The sequence below is a fragment of the Chiloscyllium plagiosum genome, unplaced genomic scaffold (genome assembly GCF_037043375.1).
Source record: "Chiloscyllium plagiosum isolate Xiang-an unplaced genomic scaffold, Cpla_swu_hap1 HiC_scaffold_40, whole genome shotgun sequence".
NCBI lineage: Eukaryota > Metazoa > Chordata > Chondrichthyes > Orectolobiformes > Hemiscylliidae > Chiloscyllium > Chiloscyllium plagiosum.
Window position 1 is genome coordinate 1,769,848 of NW_028270178.1, and position 21,196 is coordinate 1,791,043.

Genomic DNA, 21,196 nt, shown 5'->3' on the forward strand with positions numbered 1-21,196 from the left:
CTAGCCGGAAGATGAGGCGTTCTTCCTCCAACCGTCGTTTTGTTGTGGTCTGACGATGGAGGAGTCCAAAGACCTGCATATCCTTGGTGGAGTGGGAGGGGGAATTGAAATGTTGAGCTACAGGGTGGTTGGGTTGGTTGGTCCGGGTGTCCCAGAGGTGTTCTCTGAAACGCTCCGCAAGTAATTTAGCATGGCCAATCCACCCTAACCTGCACATCCCTGAGCACTATGGGTAATTTAGCATGGCCAATCCACCCTAACCTACACATCCCTGAACACTATGGGGTAATTTAGCATGGCCAATCCACCGTAACCCGCACATCCCTGAACACTATGGGTAATTTAGCATGGCCAATCCACCCTAACCTGCACATCCCTGAACACTATGGGGTAATTTAGCATGGCCAATCCACCCTAACCTGCACATCCCTGAACACTATGGGGTAATTTAGCATGGCCAATCCACCCTAACCTGCACATCCCTGAACACTATGGGGTAATTTAGCATGGCCAATCCACCCTAACCTGCACATCCCTGAACACTATGGGGTAATTTAGCATGGCCAATCCACCCTAACCTGCACATCCCTGAACACTATGGGGTAATTTAGCATGGCCAATCCACCGTAACCCGCACATCCCTGAACACTATGGATAATTTAGCATGGCCAATCCACCCTAACCTGCACATCCCTGAACACTATGGGGTAATTTAGCATGGCCAATCCACCCTAACCTGCACATCCCTGAACACTATGGGGTAATTTAGCATGGCCAATCCACCCTAACCTGCACATCCCTGAACACTATGGGGTAATTTAGCATGGCCAATCCACCCTAACCTGCACATCCCTGAACACTATGGGGTAATTTAGCATGTCCAATCCACCATAACCTACACGTCCCTGAACACTATGAGGTAATTTAGCATGGCCAATCCACCCTAACCTACACATCCCTGAACACTATGGGTAATTTAGCATGGCCAATCCACCCTAACCTACACATCCCTGAACACTATGGGGTAATTTAGCATGGCCAATCCACCCTAACCGACACATCCCTGAGCACTATGGGGTAATTTAGCATGGCCAAACCACCCTAACCTGCATATCTTTGGACTGTGGGAGGATACCAGAGCACCTGGAGGAAACCCACTCAGACACGGGGAGAATGTGCAAACTCCACACAGACAGTCGCCCGAGGCTGGAATCGAATCTTGGACCCGAGCGCTGTGAGGCAGCGGTGCTGACCTCTGAGCCACCGTGCCACCCATAAGCAGAGTGTTTTGGAAGCTAAGAATTTCTTTTGGTTGTCTCAGCAGCCAGCATTTCTTGCCTGTCCCCAGTAACACAGCAAAGAGTACCAGCTGAAATAAGGGATATTAACAGGGATAGATGGGAGAGAAGGCAAGACAGAGAGAGAGAGAGAGAGAAAGAGAGAGGATCCATCTTTTTTCGAGAACACTTGGAAATCCCCTAATCCAGCCTGTAGAAAGAACAAACTCTGTTCCCACCAAGCCTCCATGTCATTAGAGACCAGCATTTCAAAATCATTGCCCGATGCTCTTCCAGTCTCTAGGAAATATCAGGATCACTGAAACATTCTCACCTGTCACCATTGTATACTTTCCTGTGTCTTATTAAGTGATGTGTCTGAACTGCTGCTGCTTCTTCACAAACTCAGTGAACTCTCAGAAACTGCTGCAGCCTGTTATATGATCATGAAACCCATTCCAAAAAAAAACAATAACATCTCCAGGTTCCCCTCCGAGCCCCTCCCCATCCCTACTCAGAAATATATCGCCATTCCCTTCAGTGTGGCTGGGTCAGAATCCTGGGATCCCCTCCTTCAGGGCGTTGTGGGTCTACCCACAGCACATGGGGGTCAAAAAGGCAGCTCACCCCCACCTTCTAAAAGGGGGGGGGGGGGGCAACTAGGAACGGGGCAAGGAATGTGGACCAGCCGTTGACACCCAAGTCTCATGAATAAATTAAATCAAGTGGATCTCCACTCTTTCCTTATCTCTCCCACTGACAAATCATCAGAGAGTTGGAGAAACAGGAACTAGTACCTGTATTCAATTTGAAAACTGATTACCTTCCTCCTCGTTCATTCACCACAATATATACTTAAAAAGGAACAGTCCGGGTATGAGAAAAAGTTGGATTTGATCTGTCCGGGATGCAGAGGCTAAAAAGGGAAAGAACATTTGTTACAATCTAATTGAAGAGCACAGGCTAATGGAAGAAGCTTCAACAGGTTTAGATATGGAGTAAAGCTCCCTTGACACTGACTCCGTCAAACATTAGGAGAAAGTGAGAGACTGCAGATGCTGGAGATCAGAGTCGAGAGTGTGGTGCTGGAAAAGCGCAGCAGGTCAGGCAGCATCCGAGGGGCAGGAGCACCGATGTTTCCTGCATAAGCCCTTCATCAGGATTCCAGGACAGGGACAGCACGGGCTTAGATACAGAGTAAAGCTCCCTCTACACTGTCCCCCATCAAACACTCCCGGGACAGGGACAGTACGGGGTTAGATACAGAGTAAAGCTTCCTCTACACAGTCCCCATCAAACACTCCCAGGACAGGGACAGCACGGGGTTAGATAGAGTAAAGCTCCCTCTACACTGTCCCCCATCAAACACTCCCAGGACAGGGACAGTACGGGGTTAGATACAGAGTAAAGCTTCCTCTACACAATCCCCATCAAACACTCCCAGGACAGGAACAGCACGGGGTTAGATAGAGTAAAGCTCCCTCTACACTGTCCCCCATCAAACACTCCCAGGACAGGGACAGCACGGGGTTACATACAGAGTAAAGCTCCCTCTAAACAGTCCCCATCAAACACTCCCAGGACAGGGACAGCACGGGGTTAGATACAGAGTAAAGCTCCCTCTACACTGTCCCCATCAAACACTCCCACGACTGGGACAGCACGGGGTTAGATACAGAGTAAAGCTCCCTCTACACTGTCCCCCATAAAATACTACCAGGATAGGGACAGCACGGGGTTAGATACAGAGTAAAGCTGCCTCGACACTGTCCCCATCACACCCTCCCAGGACAGGGACAGCACGGGGTTAGATACAGAGTAAACCTCCCTCTACACTGTCCCCCATCAAACACTCCCAGGACAGGGACAGCACGGGGTTACGTACAGAGTAAAGTTCCCTCTACACTGTCCCAACCATCAAACACTCCCAGGACAGGGACAGCACGGGGTTAGATACAGAGTAAAGCTCCCTCTACACTGTCCCCCCATCAAACACTCCCAGGGACAGGGACAGCACGGGGTTAGATACAGAGTAAAGCTCCCTCTACACTTTCCCCCATCAAACACTCCCAGGACAGGGACAGCACGGGGTTAGATACAGAGTAAAGCTCTACAGAGTCTTAGAGACACCAGTCAGTGTACAGATATCTCCCAGAGAGAGAGAGAGAGAGAGAGGGGACTGAGAGACACCAGTCAGTGTACAGATATCTCCCTGAGAGAGAGGGGACTGAGAGACACCAGTCAGTGTACAGTTATCTCCCTGAGAGAGAGGGGACTGAGAGACACCAGTCAGTGTACAGATATCTCCCTGAGAGAGAGGGGACTGAGAGACATCAGTCAGTGTACAGATATCTCCCTGAGAGGGAGAGGGGACTGAGAGACACCAGTCAGTGTACAGATATCTCCCTGAGAGGGAGAGGGGACTGAGAGACACCAGTCAGTGTACAGATATCTCCCTGAGAGTGAGAGGGGACTGAGAGACACCAGTCAGTGTACAGATATCTCCCTGAGAGAGAGGGGACTGAGAGACACCAGTCAGTGTACAGATATCTCCCTGAGAGAGAGGACTGAGAGACACCAGTCAGTGTACAGATATCTCCCTGAGAAAGAGGGGACTGAGAGACACCAGTCAGTGTACAGATATCTACCTGAGAGGGAGAGGGGACTGAGAAATATGAATCAAGCTGCTGAGGAGATCGTGGAAGTGACTCACTGTGGCCGTCGAATTATACTGGAGGAAGAGAGTGCAGAGAAGCAAGTAGAAGAATGGAGGAGCAGGAGGAAGAGGATAAAGGGCACGGAGGATGGGGAGGAATTGGAAGGTGAGGAAGAAGGGGTGGTTGAGGAGGAAGGGCAGGCAGCTACTCACCACGAATCTGAAGTCTGATGTTCTTCTTGTAGAAATCAAACCAGCCGTACACGATCGTGACGTGATACCAGCCGGAGTCGGCTATGCGGAGATCTTGAATGGTTAGGGAGCCGTTGAGGTGCAGTCGGACCCGCCGGCCATAGGCTGCAGTGCAGTCCACGGCATTGTTGCGGTACCAGTTACAGATGCTGGTGCTGTCACCGCCCGCTGATCTTCTGAAGGTCCACTCGATGGAGTCAGGGTTTCTTTTCGGGCCCCCGGGGAACGTCACTCCTCCGCCCCTGACGGCGGTCATCAAGAGGGTGTTGGAGGAGAGTGCCTGGAGCTGGTCTGCAAAGCCGGAGAACGGGACAGACGAGGATCGGTGGGGAGGGACCACCGTCAGGAAAGCCGGGAGCAATGAGGGCAGAGGAACGGAAGAGCAAGGGGGAGGCAAGAGAGTAATGAAGGAGGAGGAAGGGAGGGTGTGAAAAGAGGCAAGAGGTGCGATGGGGAGGGAGGGAGGGAGGGACAGGAGTTACAAAGAGGAACAGGGAGGGAGGAGGAGAAACAGATTAGACGTGGTAAATCTCTGCTGTCCCCGAGTCTCTGCCCCTTACACAAAGTGCCCACTGCCTCATAAAGATCGCCTCCTACATGTAGTGACTCTGCCCTTCTTTATCACGCTGATGTCTGAGGTTCCCGCTAACTCTCTTCCCAGCAATGCATACCCCGTGCTCAACCAGAGAGCCACTGTTGCGATCGCATTGCTGACCCTGATCGCCGTGTGTGTGTGTGTCTCTGTGACTGCGTCTGTATGTCTGTGTGTGTGTGTAACCTCGGAGCCCGCACAGCTTCAGTGGTGATGTTAATGATGGCATGTACCGTCATGAGCCTGGTGAGAAGGACAGGGTGGAAATCAGGTCCCACTTATCCGCATCTTGTCACAAATATGAAATACGACCAATTTAATCTCTTGGACAGGCAACGGCTGGCTGAGGCCGCTACCTAGGATACAAGGAACTCACTCTCGGTTTCAACAATAAACAAGGAGTGCCAAAAGCTACCTGCTGAAAGAAACTTATTCTCTGGTGGAAAGCTTGTTAATTGCTAATGCAAACTTAAATCTGTATCCCCTTAAAATCTATTCACGATAACGTAGAGGGAGCATTCCTGGAGTCAATGTGGGAAGGTTTTCTGGATCAATACACTGACGAACCAACTAGAGAAGTGGCCATCTTAAATTGGGTGTTACACAACGAGAAAGGAATAATTGGGGGTAATATAGTTGCAAGAGTCCCCTTGGGGATGGGTGACCATAATATGACAGAATTCTTCATCAAGGTGGACAGTTGATAGTTGATTCTGAACCTTATTAGGGGAAGCTATGAGAGTATAAGGCGTGTGTTGGCTCTGATAGATTTGGGAAATGCTGCAGAAAGGAATGACAGTGGATAGGCAAAGGCGAACGGGTGGACTACAAAAGTCGTTTGTTCCTGTCTGGCACAAGAGAACAGTGGCCAAACCATGGCTTACGAGGCAAGCTTGAGATAATATTAGATACAAACAAAAAAAAAGGGCATACAAATTGGCAAGAAGAAACGACAGACCTGAGGGTTGAGAACAGTTAGCAAAGGAGGACCAAGGAATTGATTAACAAGTGAAAATAGACAACAAAAGTAAGCGTTGCAGAGAAGATCAGAACAGACTGTAGAAGTTACCACAGATAGGTGGTGAGCGAATTCATTGTAAATTTACCCACCAGAGGGCGAGGCTCGTAAAGGAAGTGAATCATTGTGAGCTCAGGTGGAGAGAAGAGAAGAAATTCCTCCTTAAGTGCCTTAAATGTGCCACCCTTTATTCTGAGATTATACTCTTTTGGTTCTCCACTCTCCTAAAAGGAGGAACAACCTCTCCACTATCCAGTCCCCTAAGAATATTGTACGTTTCAGTTAAGGTCGCCACTTATCCTGTTCAATTCCAATGAGTAAAGCTCCGACCTGCTGAACCTCTCCTCGTAAGATAGTTGCTCAATATTTGATGTCAGGCCAGTGCACCTTCTCTGAACTGCTTCCAATGCCAATATATCTTTCCTTACAGTAAGGGGCCCAAACCTATTCATAGTATTCCAGCTGTGGTCTTACTAGTGCCTTGTATGGTTTTTAGCAAAACTTAACTACTTTTCAACTTGTTCCCTTTGAAATAAAGGCCTGCATTCCACTTGCCTTGCCACTGAACTTGGATACGGGTTTTATGTGACTCATTGAGATCGTGGATCAAGGGGGACAGGATGGAGTCAAGGTATGCAGAGTTAAGTCCGGTGGGGGCAGCAGCAGGCTGAGACAATGGATCGATCGAGGCACTCAGGTTTGTGAATTTTGGCAAGGAGGTAGAATTGGGCGGTACGGGGTTCCTGGACGATGAGGTTGGAAACTGTGGATCCCCAGAGGTGATGAGGTTGCGGATGGTCTGGGAGATGATGGTTTGGCGATGGGAGGTCGGGTCGTGGTCGAGGGGGCAGTAGGAAGAGGTGTCCGCAGTTTGGTGCCTGGCTTCAGCCTTATAGATGTCGGTGCGCCACACTCCCACAGCGCCCCCCCCCCCCCCACCCTTAGACAAAGGTTTGATGGTGAGGTTGGGGTTGGAGCGGAGGGAGTAGAGGGTGAGAGATTGGAGTGGATGTGGGGGGGGGTGGACAGGTTGAGGTGGTCAATGTCACAGCGGCAGTTGGAAATGAAGAGATTGAGGGCAGGTAACAGACCGGCACTGATCGTCCAGGTGGATGGGGTGTATTGGAGGTGCAAGAAGGGGTTCTCGGAGGGTGGGCAGGAGTCTTGACGGAAAAAGTAAGCCCGGAGTCGGAGACGGAGACAGAGGAAGAAATGTTTAATGTCACGTCCAGTGTCAAACTCATGGATCCGGGAGCGTACTGGGATGAAGGTTAGGCCTTTGAGGACTGATTGTTCATCCTCAGTGATGGGGAAGTCTTGGGGCGGGGCGGGGGGGGGGGGGGGGGAATGGTGAAAACACCATCATGATAACTCCCAAATCTCATCGTTCCATAGCTTACTGCAGTCTTTGTTCATTTAGATAATATTCAGCTCCTCTATTCTCTCTGCCAATGTGCATCACCTCACATTTTCCCACACTGTTTTCGATCTGCCAAGTTGTTGCCCACTCACTGAACCTGTGCCTACACCCCTCTTTGTGGCACTAATGTTACTTGCCACTTACCACTTCAAATCTGGATTTGTCCAGATTTCTCTGTCAGTAGGTACAGACTACTTTATTACGAGATGTTCTAAACGTAACTGAACTCTCGACAATCGTCAGCAGACATCTCCATCTCATGCCACTGCCTCATTCATCAGGAGAATCTGTGCACACAGATTCCCTGCAGGAATCAAATATTTTTGTTACACCACTCGATACTGAGGAAGAGGCTTATTCTTGAAACGTCGACTCTCCTGCTCCTCGGATGCCGCCTGACTGGCTGTGCTTTTCCAGCGCCACACGTTTCGACTCTGACCTCCAGCACCGGCAGTCCTCACTTTCTCTGGCTGGCGTACCTGTAAACTTTCAACTGTCAGTCTACAGAACTGCGAAAGGGAGGCGACAGCCTATAGATATTGACCCAGCCAAGAGCACCATTGCCACATTATTGGACAGAGCAGTTACTAGGAAACCTGACGACACCAGCAGCATCAACAAAACAGCATGTTAAAATTACTGGACCTATGCCTCACTACTCACTTTACATTCAATGGACAAGTGTACAGTGTTACGGACTCGGGCAGACCACTCACAACACTCTTAAGCAGGCACTCCAGATCATAACTTTGCAATTTGTTTCGGTAAGTGTGTACAGTGAAAATGAGTAAGTTAGCTAGGTTGACTACTTGATCTTAAAACAGACAAAAATGTATTCACAAAATTACACAATGAAACACAAAGAACAGAATAAAGAACCCCTACAGAACTCAGTCTGTCCAAACTAGACTTAAGTAGGCTGTTCTGAAGACACACAACAGTCCCAATAAGCAAACCTACTTAAATACAGTTAAAAAATGGAACAGATGCTTACAGGTTGATGTTAGAAGGGCAGAGAGACAGAGAGAGAGAGTTTCCACACGGCTCACTGTTGAACTCCTCGTCAGTTCTGGACTGAATTCTCTAGAGAGCTGACCACTCCCCTCTCTTTATACAGGTCACTTCTAAAGCATGACCACTTTGGCCTGAAGTCTCATCTGTTTACATATAAACAAAAGGCCTCTCAAAATCCTTTTCATCTCTGTACCAAACCAGACTGATCGGAGCCCGGCCTCGTTTATTAGCCCCTCTGTAAAAAGTCAAGGACGGAGTCTCCTTGAGCCAAGGAGCAGTTTTTTTTTAAAGAAAGGGGTGAGCTTTGTGACAACAAACAAATCACTGGAACACCAATGGGGTCACTAATATCAGGGCTGATTAGCAGGAGCAGAAATGCAATACTTGGAATGGACAGTCCTCCCCATCATCCAACACAAACCCTGGATCCGGGATGTAGATGATACCTTTATCATCATTAAACGTACACAACTGGAAGAAACCCACTATCCCATCAATGACAGCCTCACCGGAATGAGGATCACTAAAGAAGAGGAAAACAACAGCAGACTCCCTCCTCCTGGCCGTATGAGTAGAACACACACCTACCGGTGAACTTCGGACCAGTGTGTACAGGAAGACCACCCACACAGACCAGATACTGAACTATGACAGCAACCACCCCAGCTCCCACAAACAAAGCTACATTAAGACACTATTTAAACGGGTGAGGACACACTGCAGCAACCCAGAACTCCTGAAGGCAGAACAGGAACACCTATTCAAGGGATTTAAACACATCAGGTACCCCAAGAGCTCTATCCTCCGGTAATTATGCAACAAACTTAAAGAAGAAAACAGTACACAACCAGGCACGATGGTGACCATACTGTACCCTAAAGAAATATCAGAAATGACTACCTGAGTACTCAGATCCTCAAGAATCTTAGTGGCCCACAAGCCGGCAAACACCTTTCACCGGTTCCACATAAAGGTTAAGGACCCGATACCCACATCCACCAGGACCAACACTATGTACAAGATACCCTGTAAGGATTGTGATAAACACTACACAGGACAAACAGGAAGAAAACTGACCACACGCCTGCACAAACATCAGCTCGCCACTGCCAGACACGACCAGTACTCTCTCGTTTCCAACCACATGGACAACAAAGGACACAAATTCAACTGGGACAATGTGACCATCCTAGAACAGGCAACATAGAGACACGTCAGAGAATTTCGTGAAGTCTGGCACTCCAACCGGAACGCAATCAATAAACACACTGAACTGGACCCCGTGCACAAACCACTCAGATACAAAACTGGAAGGACCAACAGCCAGAGATACACGAATACCAGGGCAGGACACGCCACCAACACCGTATCGGAGACGCACTGACGACGTCAGCTCGTGAGGCGATGAAATGTCTGTGGGAAAACACACCAGCTCAGCAAACAAATCTACGACCTCAACCCAAAAACCGCTGGAAAAGCTGAGCAGGTCTGGCAGCACCTGTGAGGAGAAATCAGAGTTAACGTTTCAGGCCCACTGATTGTTCTGAGGGAGGGTGACTGGACCCGAAACATTAACTCTGACTCCTATTATAATTTGCCCGGTTAAATGAACCAAAAAGGAGGATGCTTGGACTGAGGGCACGCATTTGCGTGGTAAGAAGGTGCCGAAATCTTCAATCTGTGCAAACATAATTTAAATTGTGATTTATAGAAAAGCATGCAATTTAAAACTCCGTAGATGCCAACTTTGACAGATTTATTTTCAACATGCGTGCTGAAACACTGGTTCCGAATGTGAACAAGTTTAAACGGATCTTCATTAACCACTCCTACAGGCCGTTTGCTTTGGGAACATATATAAGCAGTAACTTAGTGGAACTCAGCACTTCAGTGCGACTTACAACAGAGTGCCAGATCAAGTGTCTGAAGAGCTTAGTGGAGTGTGGAGGGGTTTGTTTGTTTGATTTTTATCTCCACAAAGCAGCTGGTTGGTGAGCATTTCTAGTCTCTAAAGTGAAAGCAAGTTTGAGTTCAGATCCCTTCTTTAAAAATAACTTGTTAGGGATAAGATTGATACCGGTGGATTTAAAAAAAAGGGGGGGTACTATTACAATTAGATGTTAAGAATGGGGATTCTAAAGTAAAAAGCAGGGATATTGGAGCGATTTATTTAATAATTTACTTGTGAGTACTGAATGGTCCCCAACTACTGAATGGCCTGGACAGAGTAGATGTTGGGAAGATGTTTCTATTGGTAGGAAAGGCTAGGACACGAGGGCATACCCTTAGAGGAATGGAGATAAGGAGAAACTTCCTCAGCCAGAGAGTGGTGAATCTATGGAATTCATTGTCTCAGAATGTTGTGGAGGCCAAGTCATGGAGTATATTTAAGACGGAGCTAGATAGGTTCCTGAGTGTCAACGGGGTCAAGGCTTACGGGGAGAAAGCAGAAAATCAGGTGAGAAACATATCAGCCATGATTGAATGGTGGAGTAGACTCGATGGGCTGAATGGCCTACTTTCTGCTCCCCAGTCACATCCCTGAGCACTATGGGTAATTTAGCATGGCCAATCCACCCTAACCTACACATCCCTGGACACTATGGGGTAACTTAGCATGGCCAATCCACCCTAACCTACACATCCCTGGACACTATGGGGTAATTTAGCATGGCCAATCCACCCTAACCTACACATCCCTGAGCACTATGGGTAATTTAGCATGGCCAATCCACGCTAACCTACACATCCCTGGACACTATGGGGTAACTTAGCATGGCCAATCCACCCTAACCTACACGTTCCTGAACACTATGGGGTAATTTAGCATGGCCAATCCACCCTAACCGACACATCCCTGAACACTATGGGGTAATTTAGCATGGCAAATCCACCCTAACGTACACATCCCTGAACACTATGAGTAATTTAGCATGGCCAATCCACCCAAACCTGCACATCCCTGAACACTATGGGGTAATTTAGCGTGGCCAATCCCCCCTAACCTACACATCCCTGAACTCTATGAGTAATTTAGCATGGCCAATCCACCCTAACCTACACATCCCTGAACACTATGGGTAGTTTAGCACGGCCAATCCACCCTAACCTACACATCTAACAAACAGGGGTGGTGTGGTGTGTGTGGGGGTGGGGGTGGGGGTGGGGGTGGGGCTGGGCGGGGAAGGTAAAAGATAGGTTTAAATAAATGAGTTGTAAATAGTTGTTAGTTAATTATTCTCTGTTAGACATTAAAAAATTGAAGTTGTTCATTTTTACTTTAAATAGTGATCTTTGGGATAGCTCTTTGTCTCTTGAATGTTAACAGATTACGGCACGGGGTAAATCATTTCTGTGTTGCAGGTTTGAATTAGCGGGGGGTGGGGTTCACCCCATGTCATAAAATTTCGGTGCTCATCGCCAGGATTTGAATTGGTTTAGACAGATTTGAAAGATTTGGGGGTACGAAAAATCCCAGCAGATTTAAAATCCCAGCAGGTTAGTGTCCTAGATCTTTAAATATAACTTAAGTGAGGCAATTTATTTCATTATGGTGACTTGTGGTTGAGAGAAATGGCTCTTAAAATTGCTTAAAGAGGTTCTGGGATTTGAAGATGATTCTCAAATTTGCCAAGGAAGTTCAGAAGGAAAGAAAAAGGTCATACTTTTAGAATTAGCAAAGGAGTTAGATTTGGGCTTAACCAAGGTAAAGCTGAAATTGTCAGGGAACTACTCAAACACTGAGATGTGTCAGAGAAACAGACAAGTGCAGTTGAAGTAGAAAACCTTAAAATGCTATTGAGGAAAATGGAGTTAGAAGATAAACAAAGGGAGAGACAAAGAGAGAGAGAAGAAAGAGAAAGAGAGAGAAGACAGAGAGGGGAGAAAGAGAGAGACAAGATTTGTAGCTGAGCAAAGAGAGAAAGGGAGACACAAAAAGAGACAGAATTTGCACTGAACAAATTGCCACTTAGCCAACAAAGTTAACAGGATGGAGGTTAAAAGAGAAGGTAATGATATACATATAATTATGTCAAAACTCTGCCACATTTTGATGAGAAAGATATTGAAGCCTTCTTTATTTCATTTTAAGAATTGGCTCGGCAGATGGAGTGTTCCAAGGATTTAAGGGTAATGCTAGCTCAGACTAAATTAGTAGGCACAGCTAGCGAGGTATTTGCCGCACTGTCAGATGAGGGGTCAAGAGATTATGAAGAGTTTAAACAGGCTAGTTTAGGTACTTATGAATTGGTACCAGAAGCATATAGACAGCGGCTCAGAAACATAAAGAAGGAACCAGGTCAGACTTTATTTAGTTCTTTCGAACTCAACATTAGTCATTTTAATTGCTGGGTACTTGCTTTGAAGATACATAAGAATTTTGAGGCTCTACGAGAGATTATTCTGCTGGAGAAGATGGTGAGACTTCACGTAGAGGGACAGAAAGTTCAGGAAGTGAGAAGGGCTGCAGAATTAGCAGATGAGTACATGTTGGTGCTGGATGTAGGTTTGCTCACTGAGCTTGGAGTCTCATTTCCAGACGTTTCATTACCTTACTAGGTAACATCTTCAGTGGGCCTCAGGCGAAGCAATGCTGAAAAGTCCTGCTTTCTATTTATATGTTTGGGTTTCTTTGGGTTGGTGATGTCATTTCCTGTGTTGATGTAATTTCCTGTTCTTTTTCTCAGTGGGTGGTAGATGGGGTCTAACTTGATGTTTTGTTGATAGAGTTCCGGTTGGAATGCCATGCTTCTAGGAATTCTTGTGTGTGTCCCTGTTTGGCTTGTCCCAGGATGGATGTGTTGTCCCAGTCGAAGTGGTGTCCTTCCTCATCCGTATGTGAGGATACTCGTGAGAGAGGGTCATGTCGTTTTGTGGCTAGTTGGTGTTTATGTATCCTGGTGGCTAGTTTTCTGCCTGTTTGTCCAATGTAGTGTTCGTTACAGTTCTTGCACAGTATTTTGTAAATGACGTTAGTTTTGCTTGTTGTCTGTCTAGGATCTTTCAGGTTCATTAGCTGCTGTTTTAGTGTGTTGGTGGGTTTGTGGGCTACTGTGATGCCAAGGGGTCTGAGTAGTCTGGCAGTCATTTCCGAGATGTCTTTGATGTAGGGGAGAGTGGCTAGGGTTTCTGGATGTGTTTTGTCTGCTTGTTTGGGTTTGTTGCTGAGAAATCAACGGACTGTGTTCATTGGGTATCCATTCATTTTGAATACACAGTATAGTGATATTCCTCTGCTCTGTGTAGTTCCTCTGTGCTGCAGTGTGTGTTGGCTCGTTGAAATAATCTTCTGATGCAGCTTCGTTTGTGGGCGTTGGGATGATTGTTTCTGTAGTTCAGTATTTGGTCTGTATGTGCGGTTTTCCCGGAGACACTGGTTTGAAGTTCCCCATTGGCTGGACTGTGACATCTAGGAATGGCAGTTTGTTGCTGTTTTCCTCCTCTTTCGTGAATTTTATGCACACAAAACACGTCCAGAAACCCTAGCCACTCTCCCCTACATCAAAGACATCTCGGAAATGACTGCCAGACTACTCAGACCAGTTGGCATCACGGTAGCCAAGGGGGGTATGAGAAATATATGGGCAGAACCCTGGACTTTTAAAACTTCTAAAAAAAGCCTGTGCTGTGTCTGCAGAAGGGGTAAACAAATTATCAGGTGACCTGCGAATGGGGCCTGGAGGCCACTACAAAGGAATGACTCTCACAGCATGGAACAGTGTCTTGATCCAACACCTTGCATTTACAATTTACAACTCGCAGCCGAAACAATCAACCCAGAGACGGGTTTTATACCGCTGGCCAGACTTTTAGATTAGATTAAATTCCCTACAGTGTGGAAATAGGCCCTTCGGCCGAACAAGTCCACACCGACCCTCCGAAGAGTGACCCACCCAGACCCATTCCGTCTGAATGATGTACCTAACACTGTGGGCAATACCCATTCATGCGGACAGTGTGGATGCAAGAGGGTTACTGTGACAATCACCAGCGTGCAACACCAGTTAAAGCCATTGACACCTTGCCGAAACATCTGAAATCCAATTAAGCTAATCAAGCCAATAAAGAAAGCCTGACAATGGGCCATGAGATTGGCACGAAGATTTGAAGGCCCTGAAAACAGTACAACTACAGGCCTTGATCTCACATTGAGAGGTCGTCACAAACTGGGCCAGCCAAACCAAGAGGTATCTCAACCTAGAGCTTCTGAACCAGGATTCAGAAACACTGACAGCAGACCTCAACGACCATTGCAACCGACCACGCTCAAGGAACCAAGACCAACAAAATCTGAAGCACCAACTCACCCAAACGTCGTCACGAGTCCTCAGGCTCAATTGATGTGCAGACAGAGCTCAACAAACCAGCAAAAGTAAAGAAAATCCATCTAACCGCTGATAGATCCAACAGGCACCGAACCATGGCAGCAGACTGAGGAGTTGCGTAACGAGAAGTCCCGTACCACGTTCTGGTATAGCGAGTCAGAGCAGTCACATCAGGTGACCATCAAGTGAACTGCATTTGGAGTGGTGAGCGTAATCCCAAGATCCCGGAGTTCCAATTTAGTCAGGAGTGGGAGGCGATGGTAACAGTGTATTTTGATACTAAATAGTAATGTATTCTAATTCATAGTATAATTTAAATAATAGTGTATCCTGTATACAGTATTGGTGAATAGTTGTGTTACCTGGTCTTGTATTGTTGAGTTACCTTTTCTGTGCTACCTTTTCAGTACATAAATAAATGCAGAGATTCTTTTGCCCTCAAACATATGCCTGTCGCCTTTCATTACATCCTGATTAATAAGTCCAGTGTCTAGGACCAGGTGTTGGGAGCAATTCGAATTACTTAAAAGTCAGAAATATAATTGACTGAAAACCAAATCCCTACATTTCTCTTGACTGACTGCAGTCGGTTCTGATATAACGTGATCGTTCCATTCCCATGCGATCCAACGTTATAAGAAAATCGTGTAATAGCAGCACCATTTAAACCAATGGGACTAGAATCGCATTATAGCCAACGCAGGTAAGGAAAGTTCACATTCTACAAATAATGGTCTAAATTCTTCAATCGCGTCATAGCAGAACCCACTGCTATGTTAAATAGGCGTTGCTGAGATAATGCCGTGAGGTTTCAGATGGAACAACAGATCGGAATTTTGGCAGAACTAGTCTCGAAACAGTCGAGCACCGAGGTTTGGCTCAATCAAAATGGAAGTTGCAATATCCAATACTGCCTTCGGTAACGCCTTTTCCTGAGACAAACTCATTGACATGGAGTAACCGAATTATGTAAGATACATTGTCGTATCAAACATAGGAGGAATCTGCATTAGCGAGCCACTGTATTTGAGGATGACCTGGAGAACTATATGTAAAGGGTCCACTGGAATCAGAGGGGCTAACATTCTGGAGATAATGTCAGCAGGGACCATGGGGGTGACAAGAACAGACTCAACCACACGGTTCAGAGCTGTAATCAGGATAGCACAAACCTTTTAACCATTGTGTGCTTCTGATTCTTTTTATTTTTTTTCGGTGTGTGTGCAGGTGTGAGACACAATGAAAGACACAAAGTGTACAAATCTTTATTCATTTTCCACCACCAGGAAGATAGGAAAACACCCGGGTGGCCAATGACAAACACTGCCCTTCACATCAAAGGGCAGTGCTGTGTGATCAAAACAGTGAGGGGGAGGGTAGGGACTAAATCAAAATAGAGTTGGAGGGAGAAATGATGCACTCCACTCCCTGCGGCGCCCACCTCTCCCTGAACAACTCCAGGGTGTTGGTCGACACCGCGTGCTCCTTCTCCAAGGACACCCGCGCTCTAACGTAACCGCGGAAGAGGGGCAGGCAGTCGGCCCTAACGACCCCCTCCACGTCCCGCTGCCTCGACCTGTTGATGGCCAGTTTGTGCTTCTGATTTTAAACCAATGTGTGAATGTACCGTATGTGCTCACGTATAAGTCGATCTCACGTATAAGCCGACCTTTGGCCAAAACATCTTGGATTTCCCATTTATCGACCGTCGTTCTTCACTGTTACAGATGAACATTTATGAGCCAGTGTGGCTGCCCGTTGCGCTCCGCTCGTCAACAGCATTCCAGTCTGCTGGCTGTACCGCTTTGTTCCGGGTCTTCCAGTCCGCCAGCCATCATGCTCTGCTCCAGGTTTTCAGAATTACTGTAATGGTACGACAGTACAGGGCGACCGCCATATCCATGGAGTCAGTTTCAGTTACCCGCGGCCTGAACTTATTACAGGGAAAGTTCCAGAACTGGAGCAGGGGGCTGCTGGGACGGTAAATTTCCCATTGCATCTATTTTGCAGATAAATATTCATCCCCTCGAAAACAATACCTCGAGTATAAGTCGACCCCCTAACTTCAGATTTTATAAAGTCTTCAAAATTCGGCCTGTACACGAGTACATACGGTAGTAATTTAAAACTGCAAGGTTACTCGGGAAATTAGCGGGAAAGGTGAATTTTGTTGAATTGTATGTTGTTTTAACAATAACAAACCGCGCCTCATGGCAAACGAAATCCCATTGCTGGTATAAAACAAATCTCACTAAGCAAGTAAATTAGACACACACAAAAATAACATTCACACTGCCATACCAGGCATCAATTTGGTAAAACTTTGATGCAACTCTTCTACAGTAAGAACATGTTTCTTCAGATAATGAGGCCAAAACTGCACACAATAATAATCTGCCTTCCTGTTTTTTTTTCTACCAAACTGGATCGCCTCACATTTATCCACAGTATACTGCATCCGCCACGCATTTGTCCACTCACTCAGCCTGTCCAAATCACTCCGCAACATCTGTGTCCTCCTCACAGTTCACCCTCCCACCCTGCTTTGTATCACCTGAAAGTTTTAGTCCCCTTGTCTAAGTCAATTACATATAGTATGAATAGTTGCCGTTTAGAAAAATAGATCAATTGATTCCTACTCTTTGGTTCTTGTCTGCTAATCAACTTACCACCCATTCCCACACATTATCCATTAGCCATGAGCTTTAATTTTACACTGAACCCTTGTCCACACACTAACAATTCACTCTTACCATCACTCTTTCCCTGACCTTGATCCCTTCCATTTCAGTTTGACCTCTCACCATCACTCTGACCCATCCTCCACACCTCGACCCCTATCTTACACACTGATGACTCCCCCACAGTCTAATGCCTTCCTTACAATCTGACACCCTCACCCTCAACCTGACCCTAAACTGACACCAATCATCACCCTCGCTCTGACCACTCCCTCTCAATATTACCCCTCTCCCTGACACTGACATCTTCCCCTTCACTATGACCCTACTTGTACCATGAGCAATCTGTTGAACCCTGACCCCATCCTCACTAACCCCCTTCTCCTCACCCTGACCCCTCACTCACCCCCATCACTATGACTCCCACATTCTGGTTTCTCCTGTCTTCTCACCCCTCCCCCTCTCCTCAACCCAGACACCTCACTACAGTCTGACCCTTCCCCAACCAAACCCTGTGACCCCATCACCTCACTACGATCCCATCCCCCTCACTGTGACCCCACACCCTTAATGACCCCTCCCCCTCATTCTGACCCTTTCCCCCTCACTGTGACCCTTCCCCCTCAGTGTGATCCCACCCACTCATTGTGACCCCCTAAGGCTCACTGTGACCCCTCCTCCTCACTCTAACCCCTCCCCCTCAGTCTGACCCTTCCCCTCACTGTGTTCCCGCCCCCTCAGTGTGACCCCACCTCCTCAGTGTGTCCCTGCCCACTCACTGAGACCACGCCCTCTCACTGTGATCCCCACTGTGACCCAGCCCTCTTTGACCCCTCCCCCTTACTGTTAACCCTTCCCCTCACTATGACCACACACTATACTGTGACCCCACCCATTCACTCTGACCCCTCCCCCTCAGTGACCCCCATTGTGACCCCTCCCCCTCACTGTGACATTGTCCCCTGACTCTGACCCTGCCCCCTGACTCTGATGCCCCTCGTTGTGACCCCTCCCCCTCCCTGTGACCCCACCCCCCACTGTGACCCCACATCCTCACTCTGACCCCTCCCCCTCACTCTGAACCATGCCACACTCTGACCCCTCCCCCTCACTGTGACCCCCTCACTCTGACCCCGACCCCACACTCTGACCCTCCCTCTCAGTGGACCCTCCCCCACACTTTGACCACGGCCCCTCAATGTGACCCCCATTGTGACCCTTCCCCCTCACTGTGACATTGTCCCCTGACTCTGACCCCTACCCCCTCACTCTGACCCCGCCCCCTGACTCTGACACCCCTCATTGAGACCCCTTCCCCTCCATGTGACCCTCCCCTCACTGTGACCCCACATCCTCACTCTGACCCCCCTCCCACTCTGTGACCCCTCCCCCTCACTCTGACCCTTCCCCCCTCTCTGACCCATCCCCCTCAGTGACTCCTCCCCCTCACTGTGACCCCACCTCACTCTGAACACCCCCACACACTGACCCCTCCCCCTCACTGTGACCCCATCACTCTGACCCCGCCCCCACACTCTGACCCCTCACCCTCACACTGACCCCTCCCTCAGTGGCCCCTCCCCCTCACTTTGACCCCTGCCCCACACTCTGACCCCTGCCCCCACACTCTGACCCCGCCCCCACACTCTGACCCCGCCCCCACACTCTGACCCCGCCCCCACACTCTGACCCCGCCCCCACACTCTGACCCCGCCCCCACACTCTGACCCCGCCCCCACACTCTGACCCCGCCCCCACACTCTGACCCCGCCCCCACACTCTGACCCCGCCCCCACACTCTGACCCCGCCCCCACACTCTGACCCCCTTTCCCCTCAGTGACCCCGCCTCCTCACTTTGACACCTCCCCTCACTCTGACCCCTCCCTCTCACTGTGACTCCGGCCCCTCAGAGACACCACCTCCTCAGATGCCCCTACCCTCAAAGAGCCCCTCCCCTCACTCAGACCCCTCCCCCACTCTGTGAACCCCTCCCCGTCACTCTGACCCTTCTCCCACACTCTGACCCCTCCCCTCCATGTGACCCTCCCACTGACTGACCCCTCCCCCTCACTCTGAACCCATCCCCTCAGTGACCCCGCCCCCTCACTGTGACCCCGCCCCCTCACTGTGACCCCCTGACCATACCCCCACACTGTGACCCCTCCCACTTACTGACCCCTCCCCCTCAGTGTGACCCCGTCCCTCACTGTGACCCCTCCCCTCACACTGACTCACTCTGACCCCACCCCCTCATTCTGACCCCGCCCCCTCACTGTGAATGCTCTCCCTCACTGACCCCTCCCCCTCACTGTGACCCTGCCCCCTCACTGACACCTCCCCCTCACTGTGACCCCGCCCCCTCACTGTGACCGTGCCGCCTCATTGTGACCCCTACCCCTCACACTGACCCCTCCCCTTCACAGTGGCCCATCCCCCTCACTGTGACCCCGCCCCCTCACTGAGACCCTCCTCCCTCACTCTGACCCCTCCCCCTCACTCTGACCCCCCTCACTGTGACCCCACTCCCTCACTGTGACCCCTCCCCCTCACTCTGACCCCTCTCCCTCACTCTGACCCCTCCCCCTCACTCTGACCCCCCTCACTGTGACCCCTCTCCCTCACTGTGACCCCTCCCCATCACTGTGACCCCTCCCCCTCACTGTGACCCCTCTCCCTCACTCTGACCCCTCCCCCTCACTGTGACCCCGCCCCCTCACTGTGACCCCACCCCCTCACTGTGACCCCACCCCCTCACTGTGACCCCTCCCCACTGTGACCCTGCCCCCTCCTGTGACCCCTCCCCCACTCTCTAATGCCTCCCCCTCACTCTGACCCCCCTCACTGTGACCCCTCTCCCTGACTCTGACCCCTCCCCACACACTGACCCCTCTCCCTCACTGTGACCGCCTCTCCCTCACTGTGACCCCACCCCCTCGACTGTGACCTTCCTCCCTCACTCTGACCCCTCCCCCCACTGTGACCCCCCTCACTCACTCTGACCCCGCCCCCTCAGTGACCCCCTCACACTGACCCGTCCCCCTCACTGTGTCCCCTCCCCCTCACCGTGTCCCCTCCCCCTCACCGTGTCCCCTCCCCCTCACCGTGACCCCTCCCATCACTCTGACCCCTCCCCCTCACTGTGACCACGCCCCCTCACTCTGACCACGCCCCCTCACTCTGACCCCTCCCCCTCACTCTGACCCCTCCCCCTCACTCTGACCCCTCCCCCCTGACTCTGACCCTACCCCCATCACTCTGACCCCTCCCCCTCACTCTGACCCCTCCCCCTCACTCTGACCCCTCCCCCTCACTCTGACCCCTCCCCCTCACTCTGACCCCTCCCCCTCACTCTGACTCCTCCCCCTCACTCTGACTCCTCCCCCTCACTCAGACCTCTCCCCCTCTCTGTGACCCCTCCCCCCTCACTCTGACCCCTCCCCGTGACCCCTCCCCCCTCACTGTGACCCCTCCCCCCTCTGTGACCACGCCACCTCACACTGACCACTCCCCCCTCACTCTGACCCCTCCCCCTCACTCTGACCCCTCCCCCTCACTCTGACCCCCTCCCCCCTCACTCTGACCCCCTCCCCCCTCACTCTGACCCCTCCCCCCTCACTCTGACCCCCTCCCCCCTCATTCTGACCCCTCCCCCCTCACTCTGACCCCTCCCCCTCACTCTGACCCCTCCCCCCTCACTCTGACCCCTCTCCCTCACTCTGACCGTGCCCCCTCACTCTGACCCCTCCCCTACCTCTGACCCCTCCCCCTCACTGTGACCACGCCCCATCACACTGACCCTTTCCCACTCACACTTACCCCTCCCCCTCGCTGTCCCCTCCCCCTCGCTGTCCCCTCCACCTCACTCTGACCCTCCCCCTCACTCTGACCCCTCCCCCTCACTGACCCCTACCCCCTCACTCTGACCCCTCCCCCCTCACTCTGACACCTTCCCCTCTCTG

The 21,196-nt window shown here is 49.9% G+C and overlaps 1 protein-coding gene across 3 annotated transcripts in view; it reads right to left on the reverse strand.

The window, feature by feature from the left end:
• Nucleotides 1–21,196, reverse strand: part of LOC148138279 (uncharacterized) — a 53,632-nt gene that overhangs the window by 15,737 nt on the left and 16,699 nt on the right. The window contains exons 2-3 of one of the 3 annotated variants that reach the window (XM_087981581.1): nucleotides 4,147–4,476; nucleotides 2,101–2,193 (exon numbers count right to left, since the gene is read on the reverse strand). In XM_087981581.1, the coding sequence (XP_087837707.1) occupies nucleotides 2,117–2,193; nucleotides 4,147–4,476 (407 nt within the window). In that variant the 3' untranslated portion in view covers nucleotides 2,101–2,116. Of the gene's footprint in view, nucleotides 1–2,074; nucleotides 2,194–4,146; nucleotides 4,477–21,196 lie in introns of all 3 variants that reach the window. The other 2 variants (XM_087981582.1, XM_087981583.1) reach the window with 2 other exon arrangements.